This window comes from Canis lupus, chromosome 6 (genome assembly GCF_048164855.1).
Source record: "Canis lupus baileyi chromosome 6, mCanLup2.hap1, whole genome shotgun sequence".
NCBI classification, from domain to species: domain Eukaryota; kingdom Metazoa; phylum Chordata; class Mammalia; order Carnivora; family Canidae; genus Canis; species Canis lupus.
Genome location: NC_132843.1, coordinates 39,000,161 through 39,017,169, shown reverse-complemented (window position 1 = coordinate 39,017,169; position 17,009 = coordinate 39,000,161). Strand labels below are relative to the sequence as shown.

Genomic DNA, 17,009 nt, shown 5'->3' with positions numbered 1-17,009 from the left:
CTGTGAATCTTAAATTATTATTATTTCTTCCTGTCGCTTACACCCAAGGTGGGGGCAGAGGAGAGGAGGGAAGAGGAGAGGGGGGAATCGCCTCTCCCCCTAAGGCACTGAGTGGAGAAGCCGCAAGGGGAGAGGGGGAGGTCACATTGTCCTCACTCTGTGGGGCTAGGCCCCTGGTCTCCCCAGCCCCAGGCTCCCCCAGCCCCTGAAATGCTAAGATGAGGCCCAGGGCTCTGGACCTCCCCCAACCCCAATATATTACATCATCACTTTTTAAATAGATACAGGGACTGGTCCCGCTACCCCCTCCCTGTGACGCCCCCCTCACTATTGGGGGCACCTGGGCAGCTGTGCAAATGGGCATGAGGGTGCATGGGAGGAAGGGAGAGCACCGGGCCCCTTAGCCTGCCCCTGCTAAGGAGGGGGAGGGGCCGCCAGGCCGGGGAGGGGGATAGTGCAAGGCAGAGCCCAGGCCACCACGCGGGGGGGAGGGGGGGGCGGCAGCACCCAGCGAGGGAGGGGGGCAGATACCCCCACCCCCAGCAGAATTGGGTAGTTAAAAATCTGAAACTAGATTTCAACAAGACCGACAGAAGAGGCTATGTACAGAACCGGGGTGTACTCAGTCCTAAGGGAGGGGGGCGGATTCCTCTCCGGGACCCAAGGGGCGGCGGGGGGCCGGGCCTGGGCCGCGCTTCCCAGAGGGGCGCCCGCCGCTCGCCCGAGTGGCCGCCAGGGGGCGCCCGTCCGCCCGCCCTCCGCCCCCTCCGCCCCTCACCCCGTCCCCCAGCCCGCGCCGCGCCAGCCCGGGGGCGGCGTGAGTCAGGGGCGGCCCGGCGGCGGCTGCGGCTCGCACCTGGGCGGGAGGAGAGCAGGGCAGGAGCCACCCGGCCCGCCCTGCCCTCTGGCCCCGGGGAGGGAGCGGCGGGAACAAGACATTCCCTGCCCGGGGACGCGGGAGGGGAGGGCAGGGACAGGGCGGGGAGCCGAGCGGAGCGGGCCCCTCCCGCTGCCCCCAGGGGCGGGCGAGCCGCTCAGGCCACCCCGCCCCCTCTCCGTCAGGACCCCGTGACTCAGCGCTCGGAGCCCGGCGGGGGGTGGGGAGGGGTGAGGTGGGGGGGGCGAGGAGGGCTCCTTCCTGCGGGCCCAGTCCCCCAGGCTTTCCAGCTTCTCCCTCGCCTTCCCCCACCTACCCTTCCTTCACCGGTCCCCTTTGCATAATTCACTGCCAGGAAAAGAGAACAGAAACCAGGAAGGAGGGGTCTCGGAAGGGAAGGGAGGGGCGGCCCTTCACCCCCGACACAGCCAAAACCCCTGGGGGCGTGGGGGCGGGGTGAGGCTTTGGTCCCGAACCCCCCAACCCCTAGAAACCCGCATAGCCGAAGAGGGACACCACAAGTCAGAAATACATTATTGCTTCTACTCCCCAGGAGCAGTCGGGTACAGGGACCCCACCTTGACGATAGAGCTGTAAATAGGTACTATCCCGTATCACTCCTCGGGAGATCACCCCAATCTGGGGGGCCTGACCCCACAACCTTCGCAGCTTGGAACTGGAATGAGGGCTCTGGGGGGAAGGGGTGGATTTCTGAGGCCAGGGAGGCCCAGCGCCCTGACCACAGCTCTGTGTGTCCCGCATGCTCCCACTGCTTGGCATGGGCGCCTCACTGCTCCAGCCGGGCCGCTCTGCCCTCTTTAAGAGGACTCCATGGCCCCTTCAGCCTGAGGCGTACTGGGTGCCCCCTCCTCTTCCTCCTCATCAGGGTGCCCCAGGGTGGAGACAGGGGGCCCAGTCGGAGCTGACTGCTCCCAGAATCGAGCCAGAGAGAGGCGGAAGGTGTCCAAGTGGCCATTGGAGAGGTCGAGGCCAGCAGGGGAGGGGGCGGTGGCAGAGGGCGGCGGGTAGTGGGGTGGCGCATCGTCCTTGCGGCGCCTCCGGGTGCGCACCTCCAGGCAGTTCTGGCCCTTGAGGTGGCGCTGCAGGTGGTCCTCCTTGGCGAAAGCCTTGTGGCACAGGTGGCACTCATAGGGCCGGTCCCCCGTGTGCAGGTGCATGTGGTTCTTGAGGTCATAGCTGTGCAGGAAGCGGGCTGGGCAGTGCGGGCACGAGTAGGGGCGCTCTCCCGTGTGCTTCCGCATGTGGATCTTCAGCTTGTCATTCCTGGCCGGTGGCCGGGGTAGGGGGAAGGGCAAGGGAGCAAGTCAGGATGGGACCACCCCACTCACTTTACTGGCCAGGTTCCCAGGTCTTGTCCCACTCCTGCTGCTCCCCCACCCCTGCCCATTTGTTCACCTCTTACTGCAGGATGCCCTGGTTGACTTCCCCAGCCTCCGTTGGCAGGGCCACCCTCTCCTCTGCCTCCAATACTGAAGTTTTCGTGCGCCAAACCCACCTCCCTTGCCTCTTTCTCCCAGACTCCCAATTTTGGTGTCTCTGGTCACTCTGGTGACCCCTGGGCACCCCAGGCCTTCCAAGACCACCTGCTTCCCCAGCTCGGGTCTCATAAGTCCTCTCTCCCTCCCGACCAACCTGGTCCCCTCTTGGCCCCTTCTCCCCTGGTGCTCACCGGGTGAAGCGGACACCGCACACTTCACAGGCGAAGGGCTTCTCCCCCGTGTGGGTCCTCATGTGGCGTGGCAGCTTCCCTGCCCCATGGATGATCTTGTGGCAGACTGGACACTCCTGGGGCATCTGGGAGCGGCGTTTGCGCACCAGCTTGTCCTGGCCGTCTAGGCCTGGTGCCAGGGCGTCCTGGTGCAGTGAGCTTAGGTAGGCCATTAGGTCAGGATCGATGGCATCCTCATCTGAGCCCAGCTCCTCGGGGGACAGCGGGGGCCCACCTCCCTGTGCCATCCCATAGGCAGAAGGGTACACCAGCTCCTCTTCTTCTTCCTCACCCTCATAGGCCTCGTAAGTCAGGGGCCCCTCCGGGGGGGAAGCAGTCCCTGCTGGGGGGCTGTAGCTCTCCCCCAGCCCGCTGCCCGTGTTGCTGCCCACTCTGCCGGCCACCTCGTCCTCCTCGTAGGTCAGGGGGTGGGGGGTGGGCACGGTGGGGGCTTCGGGCACTAAGTGGTTTGCCCGGGCCCCCTTGGTCTGCAGGAAAGCTTTCCGGGGCTTGCGGCTGCGGCGGGCCACTGGCCGGGGCAGGGGCGGGGGCGGGGGCGGGAGGGGCACCTGCGGTGGGCTGTCTTCACCGTTGGGCACCCCAGAGGCTGAGGCTGTGGCCGTGGCGAAGGCCTCCAGGTACTGGCGGGCTCGCTCGCAGTCGTCCTCATCAGGGCTGGGAGCTTCTAGCCCACTGCCCTGCAGGATCTCCATGCAGGCTGCGATCACACACGGGATCTCCAGCAGCCGTGCGGCCTGCAGCACCGCGGGCATGTTGGCGCTGCTGGTGGTCAGCGTGGCCGTGTAGGCAAACTCGAGCAGGGCACCCAGCGCCTCCGGCCCCACAAAGTCCAGCTCGCACACGCCAGTGCCTGCTCCCCCAGCGGCTGTACCGCCGCCCCCAGCCCCCATGAGGGCTCCGCCACCGCCCTCAGTGAAGAGCTTCTTGAAGTAGTGGCTGCAGGCGGCCAGCACAGCACGGTGGGTGCGGTATTCAAGGCCCTGCGTCCGGATGGTGAGGTCGCAGAGGTGGCCCAGCTGGCGCTGTTCATTGAGGCAGCTCAGGAGCTCACTGCTGTGGTCTGGGAACGGGATCCCGATTAGGTCGTCCTCGGGGCTCCCCATCTTTTCCTGCAGGGTGGAGGGGGGAAGAGATTAAGAGCTCCCAGGAAGGAGCCCTGGTGTTGGCCAACGCTTACTGACAGTCTTCTACGCTTACTGACAGTCTTCTACGTGCTTTGCAGCCAGGTTACCTTCCACAACCCTCCGAGAGACTGGTTAACATCCATTCCACAGACAGAGGTGCAGACAGAGGAAAGTTAAGTGCTGAACAGTGCTCAAACCTAGACCCCAGACCCTGGTCTCTGGGTCCCGGGCCCAGAGGCTGTTTCCCACTGTGGTCCTGCCTGCCTCTGCGCTGGGAAGGCCCCCAGGGAGTTGAGCCTTTGCTAGAGACCCACTCCCCATGCCTTTGGAGGGAGCATTGGGCAGGGAGGTGGGTACCAGGGTCCTGACCCAGGCTTCCTGAGGTGGCTGAAGGCCTCGGGGCTCAATTGTCTGTGAGTAGGGTGACAGTCCATGCTGGAGCCTCCCCACAGCCAGAGACGAGCTGGGATTCACACTGGACCTAGGTCTGCTCCAGGCATGGGTCAGGTACTTTCACTGTAGGGTCTGGTGCTCTGTAAGAGGCTATGCAGACTCACCAGGCAGCTTCCCAGCGCTTCACCTTCACCCTCCTCCTTCTCCCCTCCCCCACCTACTAAAAGTTCATCTCCCCTTTTAGATTCCACCCCCCCCCAGGCCAAAAGGGAAACACAGCTCCCAGCATCTCTCCCCCCCACATCCTCCCCTCCCCCAGGGGGCCAAGGAGCAGCCACCCTTTGCTGGGGTGTCGCTGGCTGGCTCGGGTGCTTCCTGCCCCGCACAGATAAGCATCATCCCCGCCCCATCCCCCACTGCCAATAGGCCCAGCTCCAGTTCCAGCCCTCCCCACTACAGTTACCACCACCAGCTCTCCCTCCCCATTCTTGGCTAGTGGGGAGAGCACCCCCCCTTGCACTCACTGGCCCCTCCAAACAGCACCCCCTAGGCTGGTAGAGTGAGGAGGTCTGCTTGAGTCCCAGGTCTGCTGCTATCTTGCTGAATGACCTTGAGCCAGTCCCTTCTGTCTGTGCAAGGGTCTCCTCAGCTGTACAAGGCGTTGGATGGAAGTGGAAGTCCCAAGAGCTTAGCCCCTCAGCCCTAACATTGTGTGGGTGGGTCTGGAGCCAGTGGAGACAGAGCAGGGTGGGCAAGAGCTGGGCTCTGGAGCCAGCCAGGCTCAACTTTGAGCCCGCACTCCCTGTGACTTCAAACATACCATCTCATCTCTGAGCCTCGTTCCCGGTCTACAGCACCTGGTCTACAGCACGGGATAATCCCACGGCTGTGGTGACGGTGAATGAGAGCATGTGGGGCACAAGGGCTGACATGCAGTAGGGGCCCAATAAACATTCTGGCCTTGGGAGGGAGAGACAAGGCCTCGCCCAGGGGCAGATTCCACAGCAGCGCAGATGGCCTCTACTGGGAACCTGCTTTGGGACAGCTGGGTCTCCCTCCCTCAAATCACCCCAGAGTCAGCTTACTACTGGCTAAGCGACCTTGGATAAGTCACTTCCTTACCCCAGGAGGCCACCTTCCTCCTCTGTAATATTAAAGGCTGATCTACATGGGTCCTTAGGGAGAGTCCCACTGACCCTGGTCAGTGTCTTTGACACTCCCCAAAACTGCTCAGCCCTGAGGGGAAAAGGTTTTTTTCAGGGAGCTGGAGGAGTCAAGGGCCACAGCTTTCGTCTTTGAAGTACAAGAATGGCATTGTCTCTGCCTGCCTCCAAGCCAGTCACCTTCAGTGGGACATGGGGGCTCCTGCTGGGTGTGTGGGGGGAGGGGACTAGGGAGCAGCACCCACATGTCTCCCTTTTCCTGACAGGTGCCCCCAGGTGCTCCCAGCACCACCGCTTGCTCCCACCTGCAGTCCCCATATCGCTTCTCTCCCAGGAATGATCCCAGTTCCCTTTGGCTCTCCTGCCCGCACTTTACAAACAGAACAAGTGGCCAAAGGCCCAGGTCTTGGGAGCAAACAAAAACCGGGTGGGCAGCAGCAGTGGGCACCCTCCTGGGCCAAGGCAGGTCCTGGCCCTCCCTAAGGGGATGGGTGGGGCCGTCCTCACTGTCCATTGGCCTGGAGCTGGGCACCCGCAGGCACGTGGCTTGCCCCATCCCTCTCCCTCCTTCCCTCCCCACCCATTCCTGCTGCTAAGCCCGCCTCCTTTCTCCCACCCCAGGGCTGGTCTCCGCGGCAACTTGGTGTGGCAGGGTGCTGATTGGCTGACCTGGCTGTCAGGTCACAGGCTCAGGCTGGTTCACCACGCAACTCACACAGGGCTTGGGCAAGGGTGGGTGTTTAACCCCTTAGGCCCAACTCCAGTGCCCATGGCCACGAGGTAGCAAGGAAGGAGGGGAGAAGCACAGGACACACGTAGGAAGGAGAGGTGTTTGTGAGGTTCTCTAGCTTCTGGGAAACTCCCCCAACTCTTACCCAGGGCTCCGGCGCCCATGCCAACTTAGGTGCTGTCTGGAAATGATGCTGGTGCCAACCAGGCCAAGGGGGCACTCCTCCTGGTCCCATCATCTGGGGGTGGGGTGGGGCACCAGTGCCAGGATGCCCACCCCACTTTGGGCACCCTTCCCACATCTGCATCCCAGAGTGCCCAGCTCCCTGACGCCCCATGAGGGCGGCCCATCCCCACCCAGCCTGGCATGCCCCCTCTTGCTAAGGCCTTGTGGGCATGGGTGTGTGTGGTGGTTGGGGGGGCAGCTTGTGCCAGGGAACCAGGCAAGGTCTGTTTGGTCTGTTTGCCTGGTAGGGGGAAGAACTGGGGGCCCCGCCCCATCGCTCCCCCTTTCCTGCCACCCCCCCAGGCTCCCCTCACTGTCAGGCCTGCTAGACCGGCCAAGCAGGTGGGCAGCTCTCTTGAAACTGGGCCCTGAGTCAAGCCTGCCCCATCTTTGGTGGGGGGAAGACTTAGGGGTGAGAAAGGTAGGAGGGGGGCCAAGGTGGGAACTCCTATGGTGTACCTCAGTGCCCTAGGGCACCTGCCAGGGTGTGTCCAGCACTGTGAAGCGCACTGGGCCTGACTTGGAAAGGAAGGGTCTGGAGCTCTTTCCAGGGGCTGACCTCAGGCAGTGTCCAGTGAGGGCTGGGGGCACCAGCACCCCAGGTGCAGAGGCTTCAAGCAGCTGGAGAGCAGGGACACAGCCCCCAAGGGGCAGATGAGTGAGGCTGGCCCCCCTTCCCCACACCCTGGGGATTAGGGGAGTGAGGCTTAGTGTGGGGGGCAGCGGGCGGAACCAGGATTAGCGGCAGAGAAAATAGATATGGGGCTGAGATGCAGGCACACAGACCCCCCCCCCAATCCACCAAGGGCTTCTCCTTCTCCAGGTGCAGCAGCTCTCTGGAGGGAGGGTGAGGTCTGGCTGTGACATCCTCCTCCAGGGTGATGGAGGCCCGGGGCATGGCCTGGTGCCCACCCCCCACCTTGGCTAGCTACCCCTCCCTCTTACTTCTTTCTCCTTTCTGCCCCCCACCCCCACCCCAACTCCAGCCTCAGGTTCTCTTCCTGTTTTTTTGGAGCTAAGTTTGCACGCAGCCAGGGTTTTGGCCTGTGGCTGGACCAGGGGGTGGGGAAGTAGGGCAGCCGGTCCAAAGTCCTCAGGGACCCAGGAATCCTAGCTCCTCAGCTTCTCCTACCCTTCCCAGGGCCCCTGGAGCCCAGGGGCTGGGGCCATCTGGACTACCCAGTTGGGAAGGTCGGACGAGGGGCTGACGGAGTCCCCTGGAGGACTACATGGGTGGGCATGGAAGGCGGGCATGGAAGGCGAAGCCCCCTGGCCAAAGATGTAGGGCCTGGACACACCCTCTATCTGCACCCCAGCCCCTCCCGGCACCCCAGCCCCTCTGGGCCAGTGCGTGGCCTACCCATCCCCCACACACCGCTTCCCCCTCCTAACCTCACCACCCCCAGCACTCACACTTCCTGGGGGCCAGGCGGGGAAGGGAGACCGCAAGCCACGAAGGGGGAAGGAGGCCAGGGGAGTTGGCTGCTTCCCGGTGCTGTGGGGGTTAAGCCTCTCCTCCCTGAAAATCCCCAATTCCTGGTGCTCCTCAGTGCTCTCCAGTGCTCCCCAAGATGAAGGAGATCTCAGTGCCCCTGCATGTTTCCTCTCCCTGACACCCGCCCTCAAGTGGCCAGTGGGCCACACTGGGGTGGGGGGAGGTAGTAGAGGAGGGCATGGGCCACTTTCCTTCCCCAGCCTTACCCCTTGGGGACTCTTGCCCACAGTCCCCCCATTCCTTGACCTCCTATCCCTGTCCCCTCTCCGCCAGACATCATATGCTTCCCTTCCTTCAGCCTCGGCCAGCCTCCAGCCTCTGGCCTCCGCTCTAGGAGTCTGTGGCTCATGGCCCCCAGGAGCCACCTCGCCCTCTCCTTTCTTTTTCTTCAGGTCTAGACTCCAGCCTCTCCCGCTTTCTCCATTCCACCCTGCTCCGAGCATCCCTTCCCTTCTCCCCAGGCGGGTGGGCAGGCAGGCAGGCAGAGAGGCCCAAGGAATCAGATCAAGGAGCCAGGCCTGCCTTTCAAGCCCTGGTCTTGCCATGGGATGGCCACATTCAGCACACCCAGGCCACCCTTCTGGAAGAAGCACAGGATCAAAATTTGGGGGCCAGCTGGGGAGGATGGGTGGCGGGGGTGGGGGCAGTGCGGAGAGAGCGGATGTGGGGTGGGGTGGGGGGACAACCCAGGCCTCTCTGCCTGTCAGAATTTCCAGCCCTGGAGCTGCTGGGCTTTCCCCAGAGGGCACCCACCCTGGGCCAGGCGACAACGCACCTGGACAGACCCTGGACATTAGGGCTCCCAGCGGGATCTGCCTGGGCAGTGCCGGCTTCCCGTAGGCCAGAAGAGCCGGCACAAGGTGCCAGGGTCTGCCCGGTGCCCACCCCCTCCCCCCAGCCTAGCCTCTCAGGCTGGGTAACCGAGCTGGCTGGTAACCCCACACCCGCCAAGCCGCGGACAGAAACCTGAGCCCCCCAGCCCCAGAGGACACCCCAGCCCGATCCCCAGAGCCCGGCTCCCTGCCAGCCTGTCCAGCCTCCTGTCCTGGCCCAGCAATCCCTCAGCTCCTGTCAGCTCCTTCTGCTCCCCTGCCCTCTGGGTCCCCTGAGTCCTGAAGCTTCCACACACTCCAGCTCTCCGGACCCTCAGCTCCCTAAACCTTCCCCGGGGGGAAGCTTGGACACCCTCTTCCCGGCTTGTTTTGCAGTCCCTCTCTGACCCTTGGCCAATGCTAGGCCTCCAAGCCTCCCCTGAGGCCTGTTCTCCCAAGGCAGAGCAGGGCCTACTCACCTGAACGCGGAGGGGCCTTGCCGGCAACTCCTCTTGGCCCCTGGGGGGAGCAGGTTGGGAGGGTGGGGGAGGGCGGGCTGGGGGGGGGGAGGTGGGGTGGCTGTTCCCCGCTCCAGCTCCCTCCTTCAAAGGGGCCGCCCACGACCTGGCCCAGCCCCTCCCCCCTTCAGCCTTAACCCTCTGGGTGCTGTCCCCCTCCCCCAAGCTGGGAGGGAGGGGTTACCAGAGGGCTGGCAGCGTGGGAGAGGGCCTAAAGTTTTGCCTGTGGTGCCCGAAGCCCTAGCTGTACCCACCCCCGCTCGTCCTCACTCAGTCCTGAAAGGGGAAAAAGGTGAGCGTAGGCAAGGTAGGAGCTGGGACAGTCCAGGAGGACAGAGGTGAGGAGGAGCTACGGGAGAGGCTGCTGGAGGTGGGACCAGGAGAAGGAAGAAGGGAGGGGAGGGGACAGGAGGTGGCCATGGCCAGAAGAGGGAGGAGGGGAGCCCTTGGACAGTCAGTGCCAGGGGTGACAGGTGCCCAGGCCCCGGCCCCCAGGAGCACACGGCACTACAGGGGGCCACAGGGAGGCCCTTCAGGCTCCTGTGGGCCCCCGAGACCCCTGGGAGCTGACCAAATCCTCCCCACCCTGTACTGGGCTGGGGCCCTCAGGGGCTGGGCAAGGCAGCACCCCGCCCTCCCCATGCCTCACCCCAAACCCACTCACATACCACAGTTCCTTGCCCGGGCGCCAGCCCCTGCCAACCAGGCCAGGGGGCAGCCCTTGTGCCAGCCCCCAATGGCCAGGGGGATCAAGGGGATGGAGCTGGCCCGAGGGGGGTGGACAGATGGGGGGGAGCTGTGGGCACGGAAAGAGGAAGGAGCCAGGAGGGGGCATTTGCTGGGAAGCCTGGCCCCACCCCTTGCGCAAGCTGCTGCCACCCTGGCCGGTTGGGTGGGACCCGCCTGGGCCTGAGGGGCAACTCAGGAGGGCTCTGAGCCCAGAGATGGGTGGGCCATGAAGTTCCACTGAAACACCTCCTAGGGTCTCTTATTCCTGGAATGAGAGGTGCCCAATGTGCCCTAGACACGAGGCCAGTCCAAGTCCTCCTGGGTTGAGGAGGACCACTGAAATGCCCCCTAAAACATCTCCTCCCCTTTCCCCCCAACAGCTGCTGGCTCTACGCCGCTGGCCTGCTGCCCCTCACCAGCTCCCGGCCCGGTTGGCACCTACCCACCAGGATGCTGGCAGTCCTGCCCTCCTCTCCCTCCTACCCTCCTGCTCCCAGCGCCCCATGCCAACTGTCGGCCTGGGGTGGGGGAGGGTTACCCCTGTGTCATGGTGCCAGTCAGGCGGGTCCAGTCCCCCAGGTCCTACAGAGAAGGCCCAAGACACTGTTCTGAGCCATCTCCTCAGGAGGCTGCACACAAGTCAGGGCCTATACAGAGAGCCCAGAAGACGATGGCCAGCCCAGCAATCACTTACTGAAAGCTCCATTCCCCAAGGTGGGTGCCAGCCTCCTAGCATTCCCTCTGCCTCAGCATTTGCTTGGGCACCAAAGTCCCCATGATTCCTGAAAGCCCTGGTGCCTGCAGCCTGTGAGGGCCTGGGGTGGGGCTGCTCTCTGCCCTTTGATCGCCATAAAGGCAGGGAACCAGCCTAGAGGGCAGGGAAGGGGTTCATGGGGCCCCACCATTTTACTCCTGCCAGGGGCAGCAGGGTAGGGTGGGGGCATCTCTTGGGTGGGGCTCTAAGGTAAGAATGGTAGCATGTCCTAGCAGAGGAGAAGGAGGTGGGTGGGCATGAGTACCTGGTGTCGTGTGGACATAGGATGGTGAGAACAAGGTGGGGGCTGGGGTGAGATGCAGAAGGTACCCATGTCCCAATTCATCCAATCCCATCCAGCAATGTTTCCAGACTTAACCCTATTGAGAGAGCAAGGAGGACTACAACTCCCAGTATGCACCACAATTGTTCTGCATGTACCCTGGGAGTTGTAGTTCCCAAGAGAAGTCCTGTGTTCTCCCTAGAGCCCTGCTGATGGGGTGGGGAGGGCAGAGCAGTAGTTTGTTCAGAAATCTCCAAGGCGACTGCGTTTAGAAGAGGTAAAAAGCTAAGAGGTCCGCGGTGGAAGGGGAGAGGACCCCTTCTCCCAGGCAAAGGGGAGGAAAGGAGGAAGGAAGGAGGAGAGGATGTCTGTTGAAAGGGGCATATGGGTGGGGAGGGGTGTAGGGGGGTGGAAACAGGAAGGAAACTGAAGCCAGAGACATGAGGTCGAAAGCAAAGGCCTGGTAGAGCCGTACTCTGAAGCCTGGCAGGGACTGGGAAGGCATAAGAGGAATTAGGGATGCCAACTGGTGGCAGATCAGTGCGTTTGTTGGGGTCCCGGGGCCCCTTCGGCCCCTGGATCTGGCACAGGTACTTGCTGGCTTGGTTCTGGGACGCTAGCAGGCAGAGGAAGAGGTGGTAGGGAGAGGTCAGGCCAGGCCTAGTGGGCCACGTGCTGGAGGGAGGTAGGCAGGGGTTAGGCCCAGGTGTGAGGTCAAGGAATTATGCCCACAGAGGAGGGTGCTACCTTCAGGGCCAAGGCCATGGCATCTGGAGGCCTCAGCGAAGACAGGGTGACATTGCCACAGCCACCAGCCTCCCGCCCAGCCCTACAGAGGGGCAGGGGTGCAGTGAAGAGGGCAGCCCTCTTTGGTCTCCTTGTGGAATGTGTTAAAGGTAGCTCTCCCTTGGCCAGGCAGCCTGTGAACATTAGAGGCGGCAACTCGGCAGCCCAGACAGCACTGAGTGCCTTTCCTTGGAGGGGGGTGGGGTGGGGTGTGTGGAGGTCAGAAGTGGGCAGAGGCTGTGTTTTGAGGCAACTTTCCCTAGGCTTCCCAAGGCTCTGAGACAGATGCTTACAGGCCCCAACTGAGACTCCTGCCAAGACCTGAGTATGACTGGGTGTGCTTGGAGGGGGTGGGGGTCTTCCTCGCCCCTCCAAAGCCCTTGATAGTGGACGACAGTCGCTCTAACCCCTTCCCCCCAGCCCCCCAGGCCCGCCTTGGCGCTTGGCCGCCTGTGCGTTGGCAGGACTGGGGGTGGGGGGGCAGCAAGGCAACTTCAAACTGTCCGGGCAAAACGTCAAGTTTACTCACGAGTTTACTCAGCAGAAGGAGGGGGGAAGAGGCTCGAGAGGGCACACCCCATGCCAGGGTCCTATCCGTCTCCTGTCCCCACCTTCCTACCCCCATTCTCCTCTTCAGCCCTGGGCCAAAACAGCCATAGGCCCCAAGGCTTGGTGGCAGGAGAGTCTCAACTCTCAGAAGGTCACGGAACCAAGTAGGCCAGAGGCAGGAAGCCCCGAAGCAGAATCAGAGGCTCCTGTCAGAGGGCAGTGCTCTGTCCGGAGCCCATTGACTGCCCATCTTAGGGCCTTGGCCTTGGACTAGAACTGGGTCTCTCGGCCACCAAGAAGGGGGCAGTACCAAGCCAGACTTACTGCATTTGAGTGGTCCCCTGGGCAGTGACTTCTGACCCCAGATGACCAGTCATAGGCAGTGCCCCAGGCAGCACAGTGCCATCTGGGAGGCCATAGGATCAGGGGCTCGTTCTCTCAGCCTTGGCTGGGAATGGGGGGCCAGCACCCTATCTGACCTACTTCCCTTTCCTCCCCACCTGCTTTCATTCTCTGCTGCTCTCCCCCAGCCAGCCTTCACTGTCCCCACCCCAGAGGCGCTCCACCCCCCATGCCCGCTGGCCCCCTCCCCCACCCTCCCCCAGGGTGCCAAGTGCAAGCACACAAAGGGCCCGATGGTGCATTGTTAGCCCAGCCCCCGCTGCCCGCCGCGCCCTCCCGGGGTCGGGCATGAGGCCAAGGAGGAGCTGGGGGCCCTGGGTGCCAGGGGGCACCACGGGGAAGGGGGAAGAGGTCAACACCTGTCTCCCAGCACTAGGGTCCATATCAGCCAGAGCTGTGTGGTGATGAGAGTGCCCTGGGAGAGCAGACCTCTGGCCTGACACCTGAGCCTGGTGGGCACTGCCTTCCTCCCTCCCCAGAGCCCCTCTGGAGGACAGTGACCCCTTTCTGACCCCTGTGCTAAGGCTAGGGGGTGTGGTACCCAAGGGAGGGGATAGTGCCTGGGGGTGCCAGCAGGCTGCATCGTGCCTGCAGCAACCATTAAACAGAAGCACGCTGGGGGAGCTGGGGTCCCGGGGGCCGGGGCCAGGACGCAGTGACAGAGATTTCTTCTTGTTTCATCAGCTACTCCGGGGGGAGCCCCCTGCCCTTCTCCCCAGTCACCACAGGCAAGGCGCAATGAGTGCTGCCCAGGCGCAGTCACAAATTTGGCCCTCCTGGGCCTTGCATGGCCCTCCAGGCGCCCACTCTCCCCCACAACCCAATGCCCACCCCATGCCAGCTCTGCTAGCAGTGCCAGGCAGGTACAGGGGTGACCAAACCAGTTGGTGTGTGGCGGGGGAGCAGGAGGCAACCCCATAATCCTCCAGGCCTCACCCTCCACAGCACAGACACCCTCAGGGAACAGTGAGTCCCCATCCTGGTTTAACCCCTCACTGCTGGGTCTGGCTCCCCCCCCCCCACCCAGGAGCTGCCTCCCTCCTCCAGGGATAAGTTGGGGGAAGGGGGAGTCGCTACGCTGACTCACTCCCATTCTCAGCTGCAACTAGGGGTCTGCAAGGCGTTGGGGCGGGGGTCAGTTCAAGAACGCCCTCCACCTGGCCCGGAAGCCAGGACAGCCTGCTGGTCTCCCCCTCTCCTCGGCACCCACTTCCGGTGTCCCAAACTAGGTCAGCAGCGCTCGTTTCCTGTGGGTCAGCTAGCACCCGCGCCTCTGCCCCTCCCCTGCTCCGGACCCAGGCTCCCCGCCCCCCCCAGGGCGCCCCGAGGTCTCACCACGTCTCAGCCGCCCTTTGATACGTGGGGGTTGTGCGGGGCGGGGGGCAGGGGACCCGCCCTCTCTCCAAACAGCAGCAGGGCCGGGGCGCCTGGGCAGGCACGTGTCCGGGCACAACCCGCTGCCCACGCCGCCCCCCCACTCCTGCCCCCCCCCCCGCCCCGCTCTGGCCGGGACACGTCGCTCTCTTACTTGGGGTGGGGTGGGAGGAGAGAGCGAAGGCTGGGAATGGAAAGCAGCCCCCCCACCCCTTTGAATGGCAGCCCTGTGCCAGCGGCGCTCCCAGTAGCTTCCACGACTAAACAGTAGCGACCCCCACTCTGGAGGGGCAGGTGCGCGGGCGCCGGCGGGGGGGCGGGGGTGGTGGTGTAGAGGTCCTCCCGGCCCCTCGCCCTTGCTCCGGCCCCGGGAGGGTGGCGGCGGAACCCGCGCCCGCGAGAAGGGACCGGGACCGAGGGCGAGCCCCACTACTGGACACGGAGCGCGGCTCCGGAGGCGCAGGAAACCGAATAGTCCAGCCGGTAACTTCCCCCCCCACCCCGGGCCGCGGCGCCTCCTGCGCTCCCCCCGCCCCCCGCGCCCCTGGCCCAGGTCCAGCCCACCGCGCCAGGGGGCGCGGGGGAGGGCGCCTTGTCCCAGTTAGAGTCCGTCAGCGTTTCCATTCCCTCAGCCCGGGCGGATCGGGGGTCTCCCCGCAAGTCCCAAAGGAGACGGGGGAGCGCTCGGCGCCGCCTCACCCTCTCTCCATCCCGGAGCCGCCGGTCGGTCTGGTCCCAAAAGTGCAGAGAAAGTTTCTGGGGGCCCCTCCGCCCACCTTTCCTCGCACTTAAAATCGACTCCAAAGACGCGGGGTGCGGGGAAGGCGCCGGGAAGAGGAGTGGTGGGAGTCGGGTCTGCATGCGTGTGTGCGCGCGTGGGGGGTCCCACTCACAGGACAGACGAAGGACACTGCAGTAGTCTCGCGTCCGGGGGACCCCGAGCCGGGGACAAAAGTAGGGTCCACTCACCTCTCCGCCTTCGGGTCCGCTGGCCGGAGCCGCTGAAGCACGGGGTGTGGAGAGAAGCGCGTCCCCCGCCGGCCCGGGGGCTTGGGGCCCTGCTCCGGTCCTAGTCAGAAGGCCGCGGTCAGTCGCTCGCCGCTCTCTGCTGGGGGGCTCCTCCTCCGCAGCCCTCGGCCTCCTCCTGCCGCCCGCCCCCCCCTCGGCCGCCGAGAGCCGTACATTCACCTGGCTCCCACCGCCCCCCCCTTAGGGCCCGCCTCACCTGTCCTGCTGTCTCACCTGTCCTCCCGCTGGCTTTCCCCCCATCCCTCCCCTCCCTCCCCCCGCCCCCTGCCACCCCCCAAACTCCCCCCCCCAACCCTTAGCAACACCCTCTGTCACTTCCTGGTTTTTCACCCGCCCCCCAGGTCCCCCTCCCTCCGCCCAATAAGGATATAAACTTCAACCCCTCGGTCCAGCCAGTCCCTGCGGGGCGCAGATGGGTCCCTCCCTCCCCTGGCGCTCCCTTCCACTGAGCTTCTACTCTGCTCTCCCAGCCTTGGCCACCCTCCTCCTTTTCCCTCCTTCTCTCCTGCGCTCTCTTTCTCCCTCCACCTGCCGCGGTCCCTCTCCCCCTCCCTCTCCCTCTTTCTCCTCTAGCCCCTATCTCTAGCAGTCCACCTTAACTCGGGCTCCACCCCCGACCCCCATCCAGCCCTCCGCGGCGGCCCCGCCCCGCCCCCTGCGCTCCGCCGCCCTGCCCGCCCATTGGGCTGCGCACCCGCCCGTCTCAAGTGGGTCCCGCCCTGCGTTCCGCCAGGGAGGGGGCGGAGCCGAGGGGCTGGCCTGAAACCTGGAGGAGGGAAAGGGGGAGGGGCAGTGTCCGCAGTGGCCCGGGAACCCAGCGCCCCCATCGTGGGCTCTCGGTCTCCACGAGGGGCTTTTGTGCAGTCACCCAGTCGGGAGGGAAGGGTCTGAGAGGTTAAAGATAGGCCGGGTGGGGGTGAGGCGGGACTTAAGGGATTGAGGAAGGGGGGGTCCCGGGAGGGGCTATAATCAGGTCAGTGCCCCGGGAGGTAGGGGGAGGGGAGCCGCCAGGCCTTGGCTCCGGCTCCTACGCCCCTCCCCGACTCCGAGGGCGCGGGGGAGTGGGGGCTGCGGGCACTGTGCATCCCTCCCCACGCGTGACGGCGCCCCGCGGGGAGGGAGTGGCGCCCTGGGCCAGCAGCCTCTGCGCCCCAGCCGGTGCCCGCTGCGGCCTTGGCATTGTCGGAGGGGAGGGGCTGGGCCCGCAAAGGGGGAGGGGGAGGCGCGCTCGCGCGGTTGCTCCCCGCCTCCATTCCGCCTGCTCCCTAAGTGGAGAAACTGAGTCTCCGCGAAGAAGGGACCTCTGGACCGGGATTCATTCGGAGACCCCGGTGGCCAGGGGAGCCTGGGCGTTTCCAGATGTGTGTGGGGGGCGGGGTACGTCCTCGACGCCCCCGCCGGTGAAGAAGGCAGCCTGGGGGAACGCGTCCAGCAGTGGACTCGTCCAGCGGCGCCCGCCGCGCTCTGTACCCGGACGGCCCCTCCCACTGGTGTAAAACGGAGTCAAATCCTGCTACCGCGAGCCAGGTTCCGTTCCCCGCAGCCGGCCGGGCCGAACCGGGGCCGAACCGGGGCCGACTGGCTCCCGCTTCCCCAGCCCCCTCCGCGGGGGGCCTCCCTCCCTTTCCAGCAGGTGGCTCCGCGCGACACCAGCTCAACCTGTTGGACCACAATGGGCGGCGCCAGGGGGCCCTGGCCCTCACCCGGGCTGACCCGGGATCCCCGCGCAGGGGGAGGGGCGGAGTCCCGGGTCCTCCCTCCCTCTCCCGCCGTGACTCAGCCTCGGGGCCGCTACCCTGCGCCCCAGCCAGGGGCGGAAAGTGTGAGGCGCTCCTGAGGGCCCGGGCCAAGCCAAACAGCCCCCCACCTCAGACATTATCTCACTGGAGAATTAGGGGGGCTGTAGGAAGGAGGGGGTAGCAGCAGGCCTGGGGCGCTCCCGCTCGCGAAGTCCGCTCCAGGTTTTTCTATCGTCCCTGCTCCCCTTGGGCCCTGCGGCCGGTCACTGCTCCGGGT

General features: G+C 64.9%; 1 protein-coding gene across 4 annotated transcripts; it reads right to left on the bottom strand.

The window, feature by feature from the left end:
• Position 1: 1 nt before the first annotated feature.
• On the bottom strand, positions 2-15,272 carry ZBTB7B (zinc finger and BTB domain containing 7B). 4 transcript variants are annotated; one of them, XM_072829762.1, is made up of 4 exons: positions 15,190-15,272; positions 14,934-15,033; positions 2,568-3,736; positions 2-2,161 (listed from the first exon to the last, which is right to left on the bottom strand). In XM_072829762.1, the coding sequence occupies exons 1-4, from the start codon at positions 15,231-15,233 to the stop codon at positions 1,696-1,698; spliced, it is 1,779 nt and encodes a 592-aa protein (XP_072685863.1). In that variant the 5' UTR covers positions 15,234-15,272; the 3' UTR covers positions 2-1,695. The 4 variants fall into 4 exon arrangements, with proteins under 4 accessions (XP_072685863.1, XP_072685864.1, XP_072685866.1 ...); XM_072829763.1 differs by having other exon boundaries at positions 15,207-15,239; XM_072829765.1 differs by lacking the exons at positions 14,934-15,033; positions 15,190-15,272 and adding an exon at positions 13,926-14,052.
• Between the last annotated feature and the right edge of the window lie 1,737 nt (positions 15,273-17,009).

Coding starts and splice junctions, on each gene's coding strand:
- ZBTB7B (XM_072829762.1), bottom strand. CDS start 15,233: ATGGGGGGAAAGCCAGCGGGAGGACAGGTGAGACAGCAGGACAG. Junction 3,737..14,933: donor GCGGACCCGAAGGCGGAGAG/GTGAGTGGACCC, acceptor TCCACCCTGCAG/GAAAAGATGGGGAGCCCCGA. Junction 2,162..2,567: donor TGCGGTGTCCGCTTCACCCG/GTGAGCACCAGG, acceptor GCCACCGGCCAG/GAATGACAAGCTGAAGATCC.